Consider the following 22,204-nt stretch of genomic DNA (forward strand, 5'->3'; position numbering starts at 1 on the left):
CCAAGAAAGCCTACCAGCACCATAGGCAGAACATACAACAATGCTAATGATTCCCAACTATTGAGATCTGGATCACTCCTGTCACTGCAGGAATTTCTGCCAGTTCTATGGATGCAGATTAATTTTCCAAAAAACTTAAGTATCTTTTATTTCTTCAAAGTCATAGGGCATGAAAGAGTGAAAATGTGTTCATGTTTCTTTAAGTCTAGAATAACCATGACAAAAATTATATAATTACTGGTACGAAACAAGCACCAGCACTCCAAACACAGAAGAGTGCTGGCCGTCAGGGGCACAAAACATGGCTAGAGCTACTATGCAATGTTGGCCAGGTAGTCTTGCACTTCAGCAGGCGTGAGGCGGCGGAAACCTTTGGAATTGCAGATGCCGATTTCAATGTTGTCACTGCTCATCTGTCCTTCAAAGCTCTCCTTCAGCGTTAGGATGGCGGTGTGGACGGCGTCATCCAGCTCAAGATCTTCATTATATCTGCAGAAGAGGTTACACAATAGCCACATTATGAGTGGATGGTAATAAGACTAAACTAATCTCCTTCAAATAGCTTATGAATAGCATGTGTCTGTATATAATGCCTGGCTTAATAAAGACATGCACTCACAAATAATTATTCGAAAGTAAATTCTACTAAATCTATTACACTGCCTGCAAAGTATTTTGATTATGATGAAGGAATTTACATGTGATCCTACCATGTAAAGAGTCATAGGTAGAGACTACTAACTGCAAGAAAAAATCACACTACATTCATCATATGGCTTTGTCTGTCCTGTTTTATCATGATGTTGTTCCCTTTACATTGACAAACTTTTATCTTCAACCTGAAGCAACAGAAGCAACATATGACAATTGGGTAGGCGGTGGCTGAGTGGTTAGCGTGTGGGCCCTGCATTCACCGCGCCATGGACGATGTCGGTTCGAATCCGTCCGTTACCACCAGGGATTTATCAGTCACCGTCGAGTGGCCTAAGACTACCCACATGCTGTCCTGAAGACTACCCATCAACCCAGACTTTAACCCGTGGGCTTCGACTACGGGAAAGCCGAGAAGTGGCCGAGAAACGGCAAAATTACACTGCATTGGGACTAAGAAAAGAGCATGTAATGTACATCAGAGTACTCCTCTCATAACCATAAAGCTGTTAAAAATATTTACTTTTACTCAAACTCCATTCATTTTGGGTGGTGTTTGTTATAAAATAAAGTCTTGTGACGCGTGGCATCTAGCCAAGAGTCGTTTGTTGTCTACTTTAGAGAATTTGACAAGTGATTATTGTGTGGATAGCTATAATTCAGTTTGCCATGACCTTACAGCACCACCTATGACAAAGAAGCCCATCTCAAGATCACTCACCCACCACTATGACCCAGGGCATGTATGGTGGGTTGCTCTATGCCACCAGCACACAGCGCCTACAATTAGCTCGAATTATGGGTTTTATGGTGAGCCCTTTTTAGGGTCCGCTGTACCACAGCCATGACTCGTGAAAGCCCAGAAAAGGGTCTGCCAACGTTCCGGGGGGCAGCATGAGCCAAGCATAAATGGCGCCACTATAAAAATTGCCAGTGCCATGACGGGCTTGGGCCGAACACCAGGCTCCTGAAGAAAGCCTACCGGCGCTACAGGCAATGATGTAAAAAAAATTAAAAAAAAAAAAAAAAAAAAAAAACCTAAGGTGGATATTTCTAGTGTGGTGACAATATCTTGTTTGTCTGGGTCATGCTAACCCCTGAGGTTCAGCTTGACAGGATTTGCTGAAGGTAGCCTTAATAAAACAGCCCATGGGTGATGTTGGGCTACCCAGTGAAGGCTAAAATATTGTCAGAGCCAGAGGAATTCAAAGTTGGGACCCTGTGATAAGAACTAAGAGCTGACCACTCACCTCCTGCCTCCCTAACAAAGAAGTGAATGCTGAGTCTAGGTGTGAATCCTGATGCCTGCTCACTAATACTAAGCACCATCAAGTGTAGCTACACATAATCCATTACACCTGGCTGTTACCTAATATGGTCACTAAAAATGCCTTAAGGTGGAATGGGCCTCCATATAAAATACAGCTAAGCACAGAGCTCCTCATTAATGCCTTATAACCATAAATATATTCAGTGCCAACCTCTTTTCTAGGAAGGTTTTTCCATTGATGAAGTTCTTGCCCATTGCCGTGGCCTTCCAGGGAAAGTAGGCACCAGAGGGGTCACACTGGAAGAGGTAGGGTCTGTCTGTGTCCCACCCACAGATGAGGAGACTCACTCCAAATGGCCTCACGCCTCTGTTGGAAGATCACATACATTGGTAACAGGAGCCCTCCTACTCTTCTGAGTGTGACATGGATCAATTAAACTAAAACTGAATACAGGGCGACTTGAATACAAGCCCAGGACCCAGTTCCTGAAAACAACAGTAAATAACCATGCCTGTCTTTACATTCACACACACACACACACAGAAAAGTAATATATATTCACATTACTTGTTGCCATCAAATACATATATGTGGTTTAATATTTTTGCAAATATTTTTGACACTCATTTCTCTGAGGAGGCTGCACAGTTGGGGCTCCAAATGGAGGGAATCAAGGACGAGCCAGCACAGTGCCCTTCAGCAGTAGTTTTTTTAAGATCTCCTGACTTGTCAGCACTAACCATTCTCACCATTGGCACATTTTGCTGTAAAGCTTCCTTTATTACTCATATATTAGGTTAGGTTAAGTTTAGGGTATCCTTAAACACCAACTTATTGTATAAGTTAACAAAGAATGGCCCAACTTTGTTGTAAAGAAAGTCTCATTAGTAAGGAAGCATACATGAAATTTCCGAGTCAAGATGTAGCTTAACTGTTCAGGGTTTAGGATAGCCAGCACCTTATCATATAAATTAACAAAGAATGGCCTCACTTTGTTGTAAAGAAAGTCTCATTAGTATGGAAGTATATATGAAATTTCTGAGTCAAGACGTATAGAAACTGTTCGGGGCTTTGTTGGGTTAGGTTAGGTTAAGTTTGGGGTATCTTCAAACACATGATTGCTAGCACCTTATGGTATAAATCAACAAAGAATGACCTCACTTTGTTGTATAGAAAGTCTCATTGGTATGGAAGCCTATATGAATTTTCTGAGTTAAGACCTATAGTAACTGTTTGGGGTTTTGTTAGGTTAGGTTAGGTTAAGTTTAGGGTATCTTCAAACACATGATAGTCAGCACCTTATGATATAAATCAACAAAGAGTGACCTCACTTTGTTGTATAGAAAGTCTCATTAGTTAGGAAGTATATATGAATTTTCTGAGTCAACAGCTATAGTAACTGTTTGGGGTTGTTAGGTTAAATTTAGGGTATCTTTAAACACATGATAGGCAGCACCTTATGGTATAAATCAACAAAAAATGACCTCACTTTGTTGTATAGAAAGTCTCATTAGTGAGGAAGCATATATGAATTTTCTGAGTCAAGACGTATTGTGACTGTTTGGGGTTTTGTTAGGTTTGGTTAGGTAAAGATTAATGTATCTTCAAACACATGATAGCCAGCAACTTATGATATAAATTAACAAAGAATGACCTCACTCTGTTGTATAGAAAGTCTCATTAGTTAGGCAGCTTAAATGAATTTTCGGAGTCAAGACCTATAATAATTTTAGTTTTGTTAGGTTTAGGTTAACCGGAGGGTGGCATGAGCCTCAATAGGTGTCACTTAAACAATCCTGCTTGCGCCACCACCGGGCTAAGGGACATTCTCTAACAGCCCCCTAAACCTGAAATCTAAAGAGGCAACAATTGCCTCAGCCTCAAAAAAAAAAATAAATAAATAAATAAAATAAATAAATAAATAAATAAATAAATATATATATATATATATATATATTTATATATATAAATATATATATATATATATATATATATATATATATATATATATATATATATATATATATATATATATATAAAATAAAATAAAAAACAAAAAATAAAAAAGCCCAATGTCACCATAGGCAAACTTAGCCAATGTATATACCACTGGAATATTTTGGTGCTGGTCACATACCCAACCTCAACAACAGAAACAAATGGTACATGAACTTGGTTTGGTCTGTCCTCAGTAGTCCAAAACAGACTCAAGTTTACCAGGTTAACCCTTGCCCTTTCCTCTCCTTGAAACATCATGTGAAATGAGTAGACTGCTGCACTAAATGGGCACATCACATTCCCAAAAGTTTTGTGTCAAGTATCACAGTGTGAGAACCCCTGTATTAGATAGTATATTATATAATTAGTCAAGCAATCAACTTCTTGCCATCGATAAAAAGATAAGCAAAACTATTATTACAGCCCCACCACTACATACCCAGACTGTGTGTACTCCTGCATGATGGCTGCCAGGCGCTGCACCAGCTGTGTGGTGGGGATGGGCTCCAGGTACGTGCGGTAGTACTGCTGTGCCACCCGCCGGGCCTGACGCACCAAGAGGCGGTAGTCAGGACCCATACCTGAGGGGATGGGGAGCAGTTAAACACAAACTCTTAGTAGGTCAAGCAGCAATGGCGATTGATGACTGAGGAGGTCTAGGCAGATTATAAAAGCCTAAATGTATATTCAGTACAAAGAAATACAGTTTAACCAGTTAAAGGCATAATTAAAATGCTGATCCTGCTAATTTTGCTATGTGTACTTCAAAAATAATAATAATTAATTGAACTTGCTATTTTCAAAACCTACAAGTTTATGGCTAATATGGTGTAATTCTGTCTGTACATTTGGTGTGAAGCATTATGAATCACTACAGGTCACACAAGTGAAAATAGGATTTATAAAATTACTACACTTCTCTTTTAAGACTGTACATTTACAATGGAAAATGTGATGGCGCTAAAATGCACATTCTGCATAAAGCAAAAAGACTCCTCCACTCACCACTGTACACCATGCCTATGTGGTCTGTCACCACCTCCACTTTGATGATGGAGTGTTCCTCAACCAGGATGGACTTGTGCTTCTTCTCCGTGGCCAGCACCACCCCGTCCTTGGCCTTGATGCCCACCGCCGGGGCGCCGGCAGCCACAGCTGCTAAGGCATACTCTATCTGAACCAACTTCCCTGATGGGCTGAAAGATAACAAAAGTAGACAATGACTTCTTTAAGGATATGAATAATGTTTACTTGAGAATGTTTCATTACTATTATTTTGAAAATAATCTCACCTAAGTTAATGGCTGAAATAGACTAAAATATGTGAAATAGACTAAAATATGTAGCAAAAAAAATATATATATAAGTCCTCCACAAACCAAGTTAATCTGTTCAGGTTGCAATGTAATGCTTGGTCTCTCAAAGAAACTACAAGGAATAAGGTAAAACTTCAGAAGTACACCCGATGACTGCCCCCAACCTAACAATGCCCAGCCCATGTATCCACCAGGCATGGGTTCAACTACATTTTTTTGCAGTTGAGTGCACAATATCACAAATCGAAGTACAACTACAATTACCTAGTTTTATAGCTGAACTCAAGTTCAAGCATGAGTACGTACTTTTGTAACGTACACGAATCCAAGTATAGGTACTTCTTACTGATTTAATCTTAAGATTTTTCTGCTTTTCTCTTTTAACAAGTGGAAAACTACCCACCCCTCTTTGTCCTGAGTCAGCTCACGTGACCTCAGTGTCACCTCATCCCAGGGACCAGGCCACCCCGAGGCCACGGCACACACATTTGCATTGTCTTCTTGTACTCAGAACTCGTAAAATTGTAGAATACTTGGGTGTCCGAGTATAGGTTAGAGTACAAATACTAAGGACATTTTAAACCCGAGTACAAGTACATGATATTGTGTACTTACGTACAAGTACGAGTACAAGTACGAGTACATGTACTTAGACCAAGCCTGGGGCCAAATTCAGAAAAGAGGATGTAAGTTCGAGGACGTAACTCCTTACATCGTTTAGACTTACACCCTCCTCACATCCTTTGCTACATCTAAATTCAGAGAAAAGGATGTGGAAGGGATGTAAATCAGAGAGGCAGCTGATTGGGCAAAAGCCTTCATAATGTCATCAGGCTCGCCTGCGAATCCAAATCGCTTAAGCAAAACGTGCCACCTAATCACAAGGCAGCTGCGTCATCAGCAGTGTGGGAGAAAAGAATACAACAGTAAAAGATAAATCAAAAGAACAAGTGCAATAGAAGAAAACAAACAAAAGGATAGAAAAGGGAAATGCAAAGACTAAAGTAGGCTAAAGTGAAGGAAACAAAGTAAAATAGAAAAGCAAAAGACTGTGTAGGCAAAGTGTACAGAAAAACTGAGCTCGGAGCAGAGTGAAGTATCTAGGGGTGTAGAGTTAAGAATTTGTCTGAATAACCAAGGAGGACCTATGAAGCAATACAAAGTGGTACAGGTCAAAAGAAGAACACCAGTCTTCCTCTTTTTCTTTAGCTGTTGACGGACTGATGGCTATAGTGAACTCTACAAGATATATTCCATCCCTGCTGTAGTATCTTGCTTTTATGGAAGGATTTTGCTTAATTGACTCATATACTTTTATTTCCTTATTGGGAAACATTATATATAAAGCATTCCATTGAAAACTGAAAAAGGATGCAAGTGTTACTGTATGCCACCTCCGAGACTGGCGTAAGTTGCAACCGAGTTAGATCCTCGGCTACATCGTTTTTCTGTTTTCTGAATCCTGATGTGAGTGCGGAGGGATGTATCTCGGAGTTACATCCATGTAGGTGCTTTCTGAATCCGGCCCCTGGTACCCACGCCCCCGGCACACCGCCTGCCACTAACGCCGAGAAGTACACTGTTCCTGCCGCCTCTCCCTTCCATGTAGTCCATTCCTTAAACTTTTCCCTTCCACATAACCCATAACGTCCCTCCACTATCATGATTCACATAATTCACGCCACCACTCTGCTTCAAATCTTGCCAGTCACAGCCGCGGCGGCCAGTGTGTCGCGCCGCCCGCCGCCCCCAGGGGTGCAGGGCGGCGCCGCCACGCCCCGCCGCCGCCAAACACCCCGGGCCGCCCCCTGCGTCAGTGTGTGGCCGGTGCGTGGGCTATGAACGGTGATATACCTGAAGGTGGTGAGGGAGAAGCTGTAGCGTTCGGTGGCCATGGCGGTGTTGTGGTGCTGCTGATGATGATGATGGTGTCTGCCTTGGCAACGGCGGCTCGACAGATTGGAACATGGTGACGATATAATAATGATAATAATAGTTTTATTTCGCCCATCGGCATATATATAATATATAAAAAAATAGGACAAGTAAACGAACGAGATCAACCGAGATACATATACACTTAAATAGATGACAACTCATAATTGTACATGCGTGTGCACGGAGTATAATGACATAGTCACCCATCAATTCTGACGAGGCCAGCCACCCCACCCCCACCCCCACCCCCAGCACACCGGCTCTCACCGCCACGGATGAGCTATATATTATAGTCCATCTATGAAACCCCAGAAGCTGCTTGAGGATGTCGTTATGACAGACCCTAAAAGACGGTTCATGGAGGCAGCCCTATCCCGCGACCACAGCGAGTTGCAGTAGAGAGAGTAGCAGTGGCTCCTGAATAACTCCAACTTCACCTCCGTGCTGCAGGAGAATTTCCTCAGCAGCATGTTGCCGATGACTGTGAGCTTGGTGGCATATCTTAATAACAACGACAGCCGCAAGCAACCTGAGGCTTTAGAGGGCCTAACCAGCCCCCTAAAACATTGAAGAAGTGCGTCAGTGGGCCATTCACAACAACACCTCTGGGGCTCCAACCTGGTCCAAGGCCCTCCTCAGAATTATTAACATGACAGTACCTGTGTTTGTTTACCCCCCCCCCCACCCCATCTCTCGTGGTGGTTGTCGTACCCAGTGATTCCTTTATTTAGATCTTGATACTGGATAGTCATTTCTCAATACATCCATTTAGGTGTCTTCTTTCTTAGTTTTATAGCCGATAGTATTCATTTTGTGTCATTGGGTTCAGACCATTTATATTGAAACATAATATATAATAAGTAGTCTCTGTGTGTGTGTGTGTGTGTGTGTGTGTGTGTGTGTGTGACGGTCCTTTATAGCGGCAGCAGTGTCTCCGCCTGCAGGGTGAGCAGTGCCACACCCGAACCCAACAACAGCAGGTAGAAGGCGCCCTGCAGGTGGTCCAGGGCGAGCACCATTTGGCTCGCGTCTTCCTGTTGATATTAAAGAATTAGTTTTAGAAGACCTACGTAGACGAATCTCCCAAATGATGTCGTTGCCCTATGATTTCCCCTCAAAGGCTATAACTCATTTGAAAAGTATTATAAAGAGTGAGTTGTTACAGAGACTCATGGGCAATGCACGGTACAAATGCATCTTCATCATTGTCCCTATCGGTTTAACACTTATAAGGAACTAATCATCGTTATCATTTCATAGTTTCGCTGAGCACCATGCGTCTCTTGTGGCAAAATAACATCTTACGTCATTAAATGCATCATCATCATTGTCCATATCCGTCTAAACACTTATAAGGAACCAATCATCGTTTCGCCGATCACCATGCGTCTCTTGTAGCAAAATAACACATCTTACGTCATTAATATCTGCGCTGCGTCTCTTGTAACGAAATAACACATTTTACGTTACGGTGTCTGCCCTACCTGAGTTTTTAATATCTGCACTGCGTTTTGCTCCACCTTCGCCGCCTCCCTGTTCTCCTGCACGCGGCGGGCCATGACCTCCTCCGTCCACAGCGCCACCAGCCCAGAGTCTTCAATGCGGGACTGAAGGTTTACGAACTCATTGAGGAACGGAGATCCCTTCCTGCAGGGCGATAAAGTGATACACGGCCCATAAGTGACACACGGACTTAGAATTTTTCCGGCCAAGTCCACGTTGCCATGTTACGTGAAATTGATATATGCAGTAGTAAACAAAATATATATAGACTCAGTTTTTCATTGTGGTCTTTTTACGATTAGCATCTTTTCGAATACATAATGCAACCAATGGATAGTTTTATATAGTCGGTTATGGATACAAAAAGGTAGTTATAGTATGGAAGAATATACACTCGCCTTACACCCCAACCAAGGCAGGCGAGGAGATTCATCTCCTCGCGGCTCGTGTAGAAGGGCGTTTGCCCGTAGCTGTCCGTGTATTTGGAGTTGATGAGGATCTGAATGAACTTTTTGAAGATGATGAGAGAGAAGCCGCCGTCCAGCACCTTCGCCATCACTGTGCCCAAGTCTGTCACCTGAAATACGGAAAAATAAGGGAAATGTGAATAGTATGGACATGGTATTCTCATCGTATGGTATTTCTTTTCACTTTACCTCAATGCTCTTCAAACTTATCGTACTAGAACCCTCATGGACCTCTTGGAAGCCCCTTGATAGTACAGTTCTCTATTTGTGAGGAAGCCACGCAACGTTACCAGATTGTCGTACTCAACCGCTTATATTTCCCGACTTCCTACCCCCAAACTGTCTTCTGTGCTCCAGTAACGAAACTCATTTATAGTTATCGTTAAAAGAGTTAGATCCTGATGTTTCTTGGCAATAGTTAGGCGTCAGAAACCGGTAAATAATATGCTCTGAGTACGATAATTTGGCAACGGTGAAGCCACGTCTCATGTATGCCAAGTCTTGAAGAAATGCCTTGCTTCATATATTGCTCATGGGCTTTTGGGTTTACTCTTCACCTTTCTATCTTAATTTTACATACATTACTCAGACACCATTCGAGTAAGGCTATGATCCCTTACCTCCATATTCTCGTATATTTCCTTCATTACTGGGCTTCTCTGTTTCCTGAAAAAGTCAACTGGTGCCCCGTTGAAAAGCGTTTGCTCTGACCCCCACGTCCAGCCGTCAGTCTCCACCAGGTCCTGCAGGCTCTCCAGTGTCTTGGACTTCCCCTGGACTGTGAGGTGGGCGATCAGGGAAGACTTGAAACTCGCTGAGATGACGAAACAGAACATCAGCCACCAGCTCACTAGTAACTGAAAGACGATAAAGAAGAACGAAGAAGAAAGAAAGAAAAAAAGAAAGAATGAAAGAAAGGAAGAAAGAAAGAATGAATGAATGAAAGAAAGTAAAAAGACAAAGAAGAGAGAAAAGAAAAATATATAAAAGAAAAACAAGAAAAAAGGAAGAAAGAAACGATGAAACGTATAAACGGCCTTCACACACACACACACACACACACACACACACACACACACACACACACACACACACACACACACACACACAAACCTGTCCGGAAACATTTATTGACGGGTCTCGGAGCGACTTCTCCAGCAGAGCGCCCCAGCTGTAGAGAAGCGTCGTTTTGAGATAGACTTCGCGGCCCCCAGTCAACAGCCTCCACGCCCTCTGCATCAGCCACAGCACCACGCCCCACGCCACCATGCACGCAAGGAGGGAGATCCATAACACAACTACGAAGAGGAAAGATCATTTTACACGTATACGCGGCTTAGTCTGTCACGGAGGGAAGGAAGGGAGGGAATGAAAGAAGGAAAGCAAGATAGCAACGGAAATGACAGTGTATCCTAAGAGTGTTTCAGCATCTTTTGAGGAGAGAAAGAAGGAAGGAAGGAAGGAAGGTAAAGTGACTGGAAGGAAGAAAGACAAGTACACAAGACAGCTATGAAAAAAGTAACTATTTTGCTCGTATTAAGGCACAAACAGGCATAAAAACATCTTATTTGCTACATAGCTCTAGACGCCTCCATTAAACACAAAGGGACAGCACACGAACACGAAAACGGCCTGAGGAGGGAGAGATACGCAGGCAGCAAGGTGGGCTTCAGCGACACAATGACGAGGGTTTCCGCCGGTTCGAGTCGCAGGTAATCAATAACCTCAAGTCGGTCATGAGTCGGGGCGAGGATCATGCAAACCTCCGCCTCCTCTCGCTGCAGCTCCCCGACCATGCCGCTGTACAGCCCGTCGGGACCGCGATACCCAAAGGACCTGGTTGGATTTTCTCGCATTTCGTACCTGTTGGTGGAGGCGAATGTAAGACTCTTTTACAGCAAGGAAGGCAGTTCGAGTGGAAAAAAAAACCCAGGAACAAAATGGCCCGCTTGACGCTGCTCCAAGAAAAGAAAACAACGAGAGGTCAGAAGAGAGGTCAGTTTCGGGTGGAGAGGTGTTAGTGAATGCATGAGGGAAGAGGAACTATAGTCTTCAGAACCACTGTAGGTACTAGCCGTCAAAACCAAGTCATATACCCAAAGAACTTAACTTAAATCTTTCTGCCTCTCGTATCTCTGCATGTTGGAAGAGAACGCAAGAATTAGTGACTGAATGATTCATTAGTTTTAAGAGTAAGATATACCTGAAGATCTAGTGGTGTTTTCTCCTCACTGTTGGAAGAGAGAGCGTGCAAATTAGTGACTGAATGATTAAAGAAGGGCTCTGTGATATATTACCAGCATCAGGAGATAACACTCGCCACTGCAGCGCCAAATTTGGTGCAGCTTCAGCGTCAGGAGAGAGGAATAGCGTGTCACTCACGTTAGTAATGGAGGTGAGAGAAAATAAGCCCATAACCACATTACCGCCTCAGCCAATAATGTACTTTTTGCCCGGATATATTTTTTTTTTATAGGTTATTAATATTCGTCCATTTATTTATTTGTTGATTAGATGAGTGGAAGTTTTGGGTGTGCATGCATTTTCACTATAATATGCAGAGCTTAGGATGAAATGAAACTTAAATGCGACTAAATGTAGGAAAAAAAATATATGCCCCATGTTTTTTAGCCATTCTTTTTTATGTACCAGTCCATTCAAACTTGCTGTGCCCTTTATACCGTATATGAGTGACTATAACGACAATTAATAAAGCCTAAAACCCACGTAAAGTTGAAGGCAGCGGCGAACGCGTCCAGAAACCTTCCATTGAGGGAGTCCCGCGGCATGACGGCGGTGCCAGGCTCGGGCGTGTTCCTCGCGTAGTCGGTGTAGGGGAAGTTCGGCAAGGTAGTCACGCGAAACCTGTGGCCTTGCATGTCTCTCAGGGACTCTGTGTAGGATGAGGAGTGTTTGCAGATGCCTGTTATTTATTTATTTGTTTGTTTGTGTATGCGTGTATTTATTTACCAACATGCTTATATATTGATACACGTATTCATCTATCTATTTTATCTACTCATTGTCTCAAGTAGACAGTAAAAGAGCCGAACAGAAATGTAAAAAAGACTCTTTCCAAAAAATATGACGCTCCTAAGATGGTTATGGAATGAGAAAAAAAATATAACATAAGTTTAGTAATAATTGTCCAACCAAGGAGAGTATAAAGAACAGTAAAGCTACAAGGTACACATATTACCATTTAACAGATACGGGTACAGCTTGGTGATCTCTTTGTAGTGCTGATCGTCCGCGATCAAGGCGAGGTCCCAGCGGTGGACGAAGCGGACGCCTGCCTCGCCCCCCACGCAGAACAGACACCGCCTGTACGCCTTGACCGCCCGGCCGACTGGTGGGTGGCACACAGGAAGGGGAAAACTAGAATCAACTTAATCCGGTAGCTGCGGGGATCATGGTTCTTAAATAAAGGCCCCTCTAAGCGAATTAATGAGAAAATATCATCACTCACGCAAACCATTTCATAATATATATCAACGCATTTGTGATCAGTTTAAGCATCATCTATTTTTGGGGGTCTTTATCATGACAAAAATTTGGCCCGTCGCTGCTATATGGTAAAGCCACAAATTTGGCCCGTCGCTGCTACCGGGTTAAAAGGAATAAAAACGTAATGTAAATATATATAATCATCTAATAATGCTAACTAAGTCTCATAAAACAGCTTATGGATCACAGTAAGTACAAGCATTACCTTTATGTTTAGATAGTTAGTTAGTAGTTATTAAAAGGAATAAAAACAATGTAAATATATATATATAATCATCTAATAATGCTAACTAAGTCTCCTAAAACAGCTGATGAATCACAGTGAGTACAAACATTACCTTTATGTTTAATTAGTTAGTAGTTAGTAAATGATAAAATTGTCGGATAAACACTATTCTTACAGGTTCACTTCGAAGAAAAGGTAAAACTTGTCACGCACATCACTTTTACCTGTTTCTTTTGAAGGTCCGGCAAAGCGCGAGTGTCCGGCAACTGTGAAACGAGAGGCAGGTGTGTTGTGGGTGACAGACTGATGCTGGAGCGCCAGGTACAGGACGTGGATAGTGTTGCGGAGGCTGTGGTGGAGGAGGACGTCTCTCTTACCTCTCCCGCCGCCCACCACCACCACACGTGTCTCAGGGAACTTCCACAACCCGACACGCTCCAACATGCTATCCGGAAAAAGGGTTTGCCGGTGAAGATGTCAAAATTGAGACTGTCTTCGCTTACACCCTCCCACTGCTTCCTTTCATGTCTCTTGCTCACCCACCAGCCCTACCCTTGTCTCCATTCACACCGTTAATTAAGTACTGGTTGTGTGTCTTGTTACCTTAGAGCGGATGCATAATCGTCGTTGGTGTCGTCGTGGTTGAGCTGAAGAATCACTCCACGACATGTGCTGATGGTGTTCCCCTCCAGAGTGTGGTCAGAGTGGTTGCGGTGGAGTGCTGATGTCACCACCACTCCCCCGGTCACGTGTCTGCAAGAACTTACCATCATCAACTGGACCACAGCAAGAAAGATATACAGTGGAAGGAATAAACTGAAAGCTCGCCTTCTCTCACCTGCTAATGGCGGAGAACACAGGTGACTGAGGAGCGGCTGTCAGGAGCACCACGTGACAGCCGGTGAAATGATGCTCCACCACCTGACCCACCATGACCCCCACCTGCTCCGCGCCCACCTGCTCCGCGCCCACCTCATCTCCCCTTGTTAGGTTCGTGTTCCCCAAAGTGGTCACCGCCAGCACCACCCACCACCTCATCGGTGCTTCTGTTGAAATAAACGTCGTCCGCTTCTACATTATGTCATTTGAATGATAAATTCAACGTTATTTTTTTCTGGGTGTAGAGTTTTTTTTCCCTGTTTGATATGGTTAATACCTGTATCAGATGAGGAAGGTACAAGAGAAACTACAAAGGAAAAATAAATTATATTATCCATGTGGATTGCAAACATGATAATGTGTAATGAATCTCAATGCGTGTACACACTCCAGAAGCCTAAAAAGAGGTAACAACAATCATGTAAGGTGATGTCCTTCACCTAGAAATAGAAGATATGTCATCGGGGCGTACATTTATTCATTTCCCATAGTTATACACGGTATCTGTCGTCTGTCGCTACACAGGACTGTTACTTGTAAACTCACTCGTGTAATTAACACCTAATTAATAAAAGATTTTGAGTTTTACACCAATTTCGTTTTTAATAAGATGTGGACGAATCTGGTAATTAATGTTCCTCTAATGAAATTCCGCTGCAGATTCTGTTTGCATTTCTCTCCTGATTAAAAGTGGAAAACTTGAGATGTTGCAGGTACAAAGCGGCACAAGGTAGCCAAACAGCGAGGCACTGGGCACTTTAGCCCGGCAGGGCCTGTGTTCATACATCTCGCAGGAGACGGTGGCATTGGCGAGGCACTGCAGGTACCCACTGGCTTCAAGGTTGGAGTATTCATCAATTATCCTCTCTGGCTGTCTGCCCCTAGAATGTTTGGCCTCCACGGAGCCGCCCGCCTGCCAGCGACGCACCCAGCGGTACACAGTGGACATGCTCGCGCCCATGCAGCAGGCTATCTCTCGGGCAGACATTCCCGCCAGCCACAGGCAAATCATCCGTGCCCGAAAGACGCTCAACATCATTTTGTTGAGGGACTGGTTCCGCATCGCTCTGGGGAAGTGAACAGTGCCCCTGATAGTCTTCAAGAATAATTTCTTTTCGTTGTTTTAAAACCCAGACTCACCAGTTATCAATATAAAGAATCAAACTTTTTGTTTGGGGCATGCGCTGATTTCAAAGGAAAGTAACTAACAAAATGCATTTCATAGGGTTCCAAGAGCCTGGAAAAAGCTATACCATTAGAACAATTAACAATAAAAGGTGACATAGACTTAAAAACTACTGACCGTTTGATTTACTTTATGTAACCTTCAGTGTTCACCAAGGTGATCATAAACAGACTAAGCACAGCGCCAGATTTTAACAAGTCAATAGAACAAGAGTGGAGTGGAGGCAAAGGCTCTTCGTCTCATCAGCTCTCCTCCTCATACTGATAGTCTTCTACCTCTTAAATTCCGCCGCAATTGCCTCTCTCTCTATCTTCTCTCGATATTTTCCCCTGATGAACTTTCTGAACTTGCTGCCTGCCCTCCTCCTCCCCCCCCGCTGCACTCGCGCTTCGACTCATGCTCATCCCTATACTGTATACTGTTATAAGCAGCTTAACCCAACTCTTTCATTCTCTCTCCCTCACTGGTGGGCTGGTCTTCCTTCATCTTATTTCCTCCTTCCTTCATCTGTATTTCCTCCTGAGGGAGGTTAGGAGGTCTCTCCTCCCAGGGCCCTTTATCTTTACCTCTCTCCTCTTTTCTTTTTTTTAGGATTCTTTTTTATTTAATTTTTTTTGGTAATTTTTTTTTTTTTGTGCCTTTTTTTTTTTTTTGCTGTAAGGTGGATTTCGTCGTGGATAATGAACACTGGGATGGATCACTCTTCATAAAAAGTGGTGCCATGAATAGCAGCCTCCCACTCTACCTGATTATAAAGATGTATTCAGAGTATCTTACTGGTTCTGACATACGGCGTGGAAACTTGGTGCCTCTCAAAAGATTTATAGAGAAAGCTAAGAAGCACTTTAGGAGGAATGAAGGAAAAAAAATTACTTTAGAGATAAGAAGCGAGCATTGTGGATTTGGGAACAGATAAAGTTTGAAGATGTTCTAATGATGACAAAGAACAAGAAATGAACATGGGCAGGTCATATCATTAAGTGTACAGCTGATAGCAGATGGACCACCAAAGTAACAGAATGGCAAATAAATATAGAAGTCAGGGCAGACAGAGGACAAAGTGGAGAGATGAAATTAGAGAATTCTCTCCTCTGTCCTGTGAGCTTGAGTTTACCTTCTTCAGTTTGTTCAATGTTGAGTAGAACGTCGATTGTTGGACCTCTCTCTCCCGTAGCATGCAACCAAATGAATGCCTGGCCTTTGTTCCTTCAACCTTTATAGTTGTCAGACATTACAGCTTTGAGCCTTGAGGTAGAAACTCAACTGAGGGATGACGTGAGCATATCCAGGCCCAGGTTGGCTCGTGTGATGGCATTCGATAGTGCGTTACTCACATACGTCATAACGACCGACCATGTGTTGGTAATTTCTACTTTTTTTTTCTTTTTTCCAATGGACATAATATGATCTACGTCTGTCTTGACATATGCATAATTTTGGCATTAGACCATTTATTCTTCTCCAGTGGTGATCTTCCTTTGATTCTGGATTTCTTCGTCTCCTTCGCACATATTACTGACGTTTGCATTATTAGTAGTTCATTTATTTATTTTCCTTTCGGGTTCGTTTTTATGACTTGTACATATTTTCATTTTTGAATTGAGCTGGAATCGAGTTTCCGAGAATGATTCCTCGGTCTCCCTTCCAAGTGATGGTGTCAGCTTCATTTTCAAGGAAGTTCTAGAAACTATTTCAAGTAATGCATTCATGAGCATTTCAAATTAAATAACCGGCCCCTTTTCCAGTAATGTAAAGTCCCTTGAAGTAAACCTTTATTTTACATTACAATAGAGCTAGTCCCTTTGCAGCTGCCGGCTTCAAACTTTGATGGAAGAATTAGGATGAAGGTTTTGACCTTAAGTTTTCATATTTTAACTTTTGAGTTTCGTTTCTGTCGGCAAATACAATTGTAAAAAAAAAGCTTGAAGTGAACACCTGAGACGATAGAAGTGGGCACCTTTAAGCCTGGAATGAGAACCTGGCCGAGGAATATAATGGAGGTGACTCAGAGGGTGTGGGAACGATATCCCGAGAGGATCGAGAGGATCTTAAAGCCCAGTTTCTAATAGAGACAATACAAGTAATGTTTTCCACCGCATATCTTAAAGTGGATTTGCTCGTGACATCATCCGGATTTAATATTATTATTATAACTAATAGTCTCATTAACAACAACAACAACAACAATAATAATAATAATAATAATAATAATAATAATAATAATAATAATAATAATAATAATAATAATAATAATAATAATAATAATAATAATAATAATAATAATATAACAATAATAATAATAATAATAATAATAATAATAATAATAATAATAATAATAATAATAATAATGATAATAATAATAATGATAATAATAATGCCATTATTAATAATGCTATTGGTATCGTCAATGATATCATTATTATTGTTATCTTTATTTTAAGTATAATTATTTTCATTATTATTACTATTATTATCATCATTATTATTATCATTATTATTATCATCATCATCAATTTTGATATTATTATCATTGTTATCATTATTGTTATTATTATTATTATTATTATTATTATTATTATTATTATTATTATTATTATTATTATTATTATTATTATTGTGTGTGTGTGTAATAATAATACGTAGAAAACATCATAAAATACGATAGCTTATCTTGATTTTGTATTCTTAGGTATCTCCTGCCAGGTCTTTGCCGTCCTACCCCCCTGGCCCCTTCACTCCCCCTCCCGGTCACCTGAGCCCCGCCGTGCAGCACACACCTGTCACGCCAAGCATTAGTGAGCCAGGCCGTCACTCACGTAAAGGTTTGCCTCATCGCAACCTGTAATCCTCCTGCAATCATTAGCCAAGCATTCATCTTTCAGGAGAATTCATTGACTCACAGCTTCCTTTGTTCTGCTCTCTGTAACCCACGTCCTTCAAGCGGCTCGTCCAATGGCAGATGAGGTCCAAAAGGAGGTGGAGCTTGATGGTAGAGGTTGAAGTTAGCTATGCATTTCTGCCTATAACGCCTCCACCTACAGAGTATCCTAATTACATGATCTAATAGGCTCAGAAAACTCATAAGAATGAAAGGATATTTTTGACTGACGGGAAAAAACCCATCTTTGGCAGTCAGATATCGTGTTCACCAATGAGAGGAGTAATGTGAATAAGTGGGCTGGCCTTGCATTGCTTTTAATCAAACCGCCACTTTAGTCAGAACACTGTACTGCTGTGTCATAAGATTTACATATAAGTTTATAATTTATGGCAGGTATAAGTCAGGGGTTTACTGATGTAACTTGGATAGAAGCATGCTGTATTGATCGAAACTAATCTCATAGCATACCATTATCCCAGTTATGCATATTTTCCCACCTCCTCCTAAAGTATTCCTAAAATATGCATAGATGATGCGCGTATAATAATGAAATGGAGACAAACTGAAAGGGATGATCGAGTCAAGGGCTCTGTTAAAAAAAAAATATATGATTATGCCTGTAAAGAATGCAAACTTAATGCTTTGACCCTACAGCACCACAGTCACAATTATTATTACGATTATATCCTTTACTTTGCTCCAGTCAGCCAAACAGTGGTCGTGGCATCACCATTGTCTGCCCCAAAGAGGTGACGTTCAGATCCATGCAGCTGGAAGTTGGAAATGTTGTTAGGGTCAATGTCACAGGCCAAGCAAGGTCAACGCCACAGCTGGTTTTTATGTAGACTGACCAGGCAGATGCTATGGTATATGAATTTCTCGATGAATTTCTCGATGGAATAATTAGTCACTTTAAAAATGATGTAAATAAAATAATTATAACTAAATTTCATGCGTCACTTAATCGATATTTTATATATTATAGTTATTACTTGCCCCCCCCAAAAAAAAATTAAGTTCACGTTGAAATTAAAAGGATTATTAAAGTCTAGTGATCACATGCCTCCGACCAATCAGATTGATACACACGTCCATAGTGAAGCTTACTCTCTCTATCTTAAATTTTATTCTTTGTATTCAATGATAATACTTGTTACTTGCTCTCGTTCGTGCCCATGACCTTGATTCTTAGGAATTTTTCACCACTGGACAAGACTTAATTGTCATTCTGTTATTAAATGTGGCTGAACTGTTTATCATTCGCCAATTCTACTACGTTAAATTCCTTGACTTAAATTCTAAAGAGGAGCATATCCTGATCCATTCTTCCATCAATGAAATATCTATCTAACGAGATTTCAATATTCCCCAACAGCTCTGGCTTTCATCTTCCTTCACTGACCAGCCTGGTGAACAAGCCTACAATTTTGCTATCCTTAATGATCTAGAACAGCTAATTCAACATCCTTCACGTATAAAGGACCGCATTGTGGACACGCGCAACATTCTAAATCTCTTCCTAACCTTTATACTCCATCAGTTCCTTGGGTCTCCTCTGATCACAACCTTATTTCTGTGTCGCGTCATATCGCCCTTGTACAGCTACAACTGAATCGGAGGACTAACTGATTGCTTTTCTTTGTCAGTATAAAACTACGCCCCTGGTATCTAGCCTTCCAGCGCTATATATCGAAATGGGTAGGCGATGGCTGAGTGGTTAGCGTGCTGTGCTCACATTCACCACGCCACTGACAACGTCGGTTCGAATCCCCACGCTACCACCTGGGATTTTTCAGTCACCGTCGAGTGGCCTAAGACTACCCACATGCTGTCCAGAAGACCACCCATCAACCCGGACTCTAGAAGAAACCGTCCAGTGAATCAAGAATGAGTTCCGGGTGGCAGCATGAGCCAAGCATAACTGGCGCCACTATAAAAAAAATTGCCTGCACCACGACGGGCTTGGGCCGACCATCTGGCCCCTGAAGAAAGCCTACCGGAGGCTTGATAATAGCGATTAACGGCAGTAAGGAGAGTAAAAATGCGGCGAATTTTGTAAGAGTGAAGACAATCAGCTAGAAGAAAAGAGTTGAGGCGAATGTCTTTTGACATTTCTCTGTTAAGAAGAGCTGTGTGAGAGGGACCCTTGATTTATACGTGGTGCAAACTCTATAATGGGGCGGGACGGCTCTTGTAGATATAGTTAGCGACTGGAAGTGAGGAAAATGAAAATGAAACTGAATATCATTCTGACCTCGAAGAAGCCGATTCTGTAAGATGTAATACTTATTTCAATTTTCCAGTCAAGATATAGAATAGAATAACAATACTTAATGCAGAAGAGAGGAACCTCCCAAGTCTTTCAGGGGTTGATAAAATATGCGGGTTTATGAGTATTTAAACTTTCCAATGGGCGAAATGTTGAATTTATTTTATTATTTTAGTTTCAAGGTGTGTATGAAGTAAATTATAATAATTATTACAAAACTATTGCAGTTTCCAAAAGAATATACTTTCAAAGTGTAATGGTTCTTTGGAATAATTATAACTTTTAAGAACATCTTAACAATCAATAGTTCAATACACTAAGCTTTGTTTAGGAGAAAATACATAAAAGGTTACATTTTTTTCTTTCATCTACAGCAGGTGACGCCTACGCTGCTGGGCGGGGCCAGTGGAACGTAGAATATAAATATTAGGCGATTGCCGCGGAGGCCAACACTTGCCTGAGACGGAGGTCGAGTTGTGAGCAACGGTCTGCCACTTGATGTCTCAAGGTAAGACTCGTGAAGGAGTAGTTCTGACTCAGTACACAGATTATGTCCTTACTTAGAGCGAGGCAGGCCACGCGGAAGCTATCACCTGTATATTTCAGTGGAATTTCAGTGACATTGGCTATATATCGATGTATTATATTTCGTGACTGATGAAGGGCCAAACTGGTTTCGCGGTCGTCTGGTGCCAACTGTCTCTGACTTATTTACTGGAGGCATTTTGATCAAAGATCCATATTCGCGTAGCGGCACTGAGGGACGAAGTAAAGGAAGAAAATCATATAATGAATGTCTGTCTGTCAGGTTATCGTAGTGTTTATTCAATTATTTCTTAAACATCAAACTACTGTATATTGTACTGGCCGAAGTACCTTATCAGCACTTCCTAAAATCCGTTTCATCATTCTCCGGTGTGCTAGCACTCCAGGTCGCTGACAGAACCTCTACAGCGGGATGGACCAGCGTCTGGCGCACAGGCCAGCCGTGATGGCAGAGCGTGCCCGCATCGTGTGGCTGTGGCTGGGCGGCGCCTCGGCGAGGGCGATCTCCCACCAGACGGGCGCCAGCCTCTCCACCGTGTATCGCTGGGTGCGCCGCTGGCAGGAGGAGGGCACCGTAGAGACCAAGCCTTACCAAAGGCAGCTCCGTAAAAATCCCTGGTCAGAAACCAACAAATTACTGCGGAGCGCCACATCTAAAGGAAAGGGTCGGAACAAAGCCAAAAGTATAAGTCAGACAACACTAGGAAAGGAAGCCGATATAAGCAGAATACCCACTGACGCCACAACAAAAGTGGACGTGGTCGGCATAACACCCAGCTTGGCCTGCAACGCCATGGTGCCTCTGACGTCGGGGTGGGATGTGTACACAGACACGCCCAGGCTTAACCCGCGGGGCCACAGCCATCCCGTCTTGGTGTACGACACGCTGCCTCAGTACTGCCAGGCCCTGATGCAATACTACAATGGCTACAGCATCACAACACCGTGAGGCCCTCGCTGGCCCTCTCTCGGCTGAAACTCACGTCAATGTCCCTTTAGCAGATTAGTATAATTATGTTTTATTTCATTTTCTTCGTGATTTCCTTCTGATATTGAATGGATGTCAGTCTACAGTAAATACAATAATTATGTACAATTTTGGTAGAAGAGCTACACAAGAAGGTTGTCTTACTATGATAAGATGAATGGAATTAACCAAGTAGTGTTGTAATTAATGCTAATACATTTGAAAGCCTCAGATGGAAGTTGCATAGATTTATGTGTGTGGAGGGCAGGTGATAAAGTGTTATCCGGGGCTGCCACGTAAAGGGAGACATACCTTACTAGTTTCCTTACAACTTCATGTGTATCGCTGATTTTACCACACTGCGTAATGTTCAGCATGGAAAGAAAAAGTAATGGACCATCAAACAACGCATCATTGACATTAAATTGTTCTGTACATCACAACTATTATTTCTATTTCCTAATTATTGATCCACATATTTACGATATCTTTAACGTCTCCCTTCGCACTTTAGTTCCCGATATTTTTTTCAAAGTGCATATTTTCATAAAACCATTAATAATTTATGCCAAAACAGCGCGCGTCATGTTTTGATGTGT

The 22,204-nt window shown here is 42.0% G+C and overlaps 2 protein-coding genes across 2 annotated transcripts; both read right to left on the reverse strand.

Moving 5' to 3' along the window:
- Nucleotides 1-131: 131 nt before the first annotated feature.
- Nucleotides 132-7,186, reverse strand: LOC126996953 (proteasome subunit alpha type-2-like). Its single transcript, XM_050857907.1, has 5 exons — nucleotides 7,091-7,186; nucleotides 4,926-5,116; nucleotides 4,360-4,501; nucleotides 2,133-2,288; nucleotides 132-489 (listed from the first exon to the last, which is right to left on the reverse strand). The coding sequence occupies exons 1-5, from the start codon at nucleotides 7,129-7,131 to the stop codon at nucleotides 315-317; spliced, it is 705 nt and encodes a 234-aa protein (XP_050713864.1). The 5' UTR covers nucleotides 7,132-7,186; the 3' UTR covers nucleotides 132-314.
- A 902-nt stretch (nucleotides 7,187-8,088) lies between these two features.
- Nucleotides 8,089-11,051, reverse strand: LOC126997150 (probable glutamate receptor). Its single transcript, XM_050858200.1, has 6 exons — nucleotides 10,766-11,051; nucleotides 10,258-10,442; nucleotides 9,765-10,001; nucleotides 9,072-9,254; nucleotides 8,659-8,817; nucleotides 8,089-8,208 (listed from the first exon to the last, which is right to left on the reverse strand). The coding sequence occupies exons 1-6, from the start codon at nucleotides 10,998-11,000 to the stop codon at nucleotides 8,089-8,091; spliced, it is 1,119 nt and encodes a 372-aa protein (XP_050714157.1). The 5' UTR covers nucleotides 11,001-11,051.
- Nucleotides 11,052-22,204: the final 11,153 nt, after the last annotated feature.

This window comes from Eriocheir sinensis, chromosome 11, assembly GCF_024679095.1.
Source record: "Eriocheir sinensis breed Jianghai 21 chromosome 11, ASM2467909v1, whole genome shotgun sequence".
NCBI lineage: Eukaryota > Metazoa > Arthropoda > Malacostraca > Decapoda > Varunidae > Eriocheir > Eriocheir sinensis.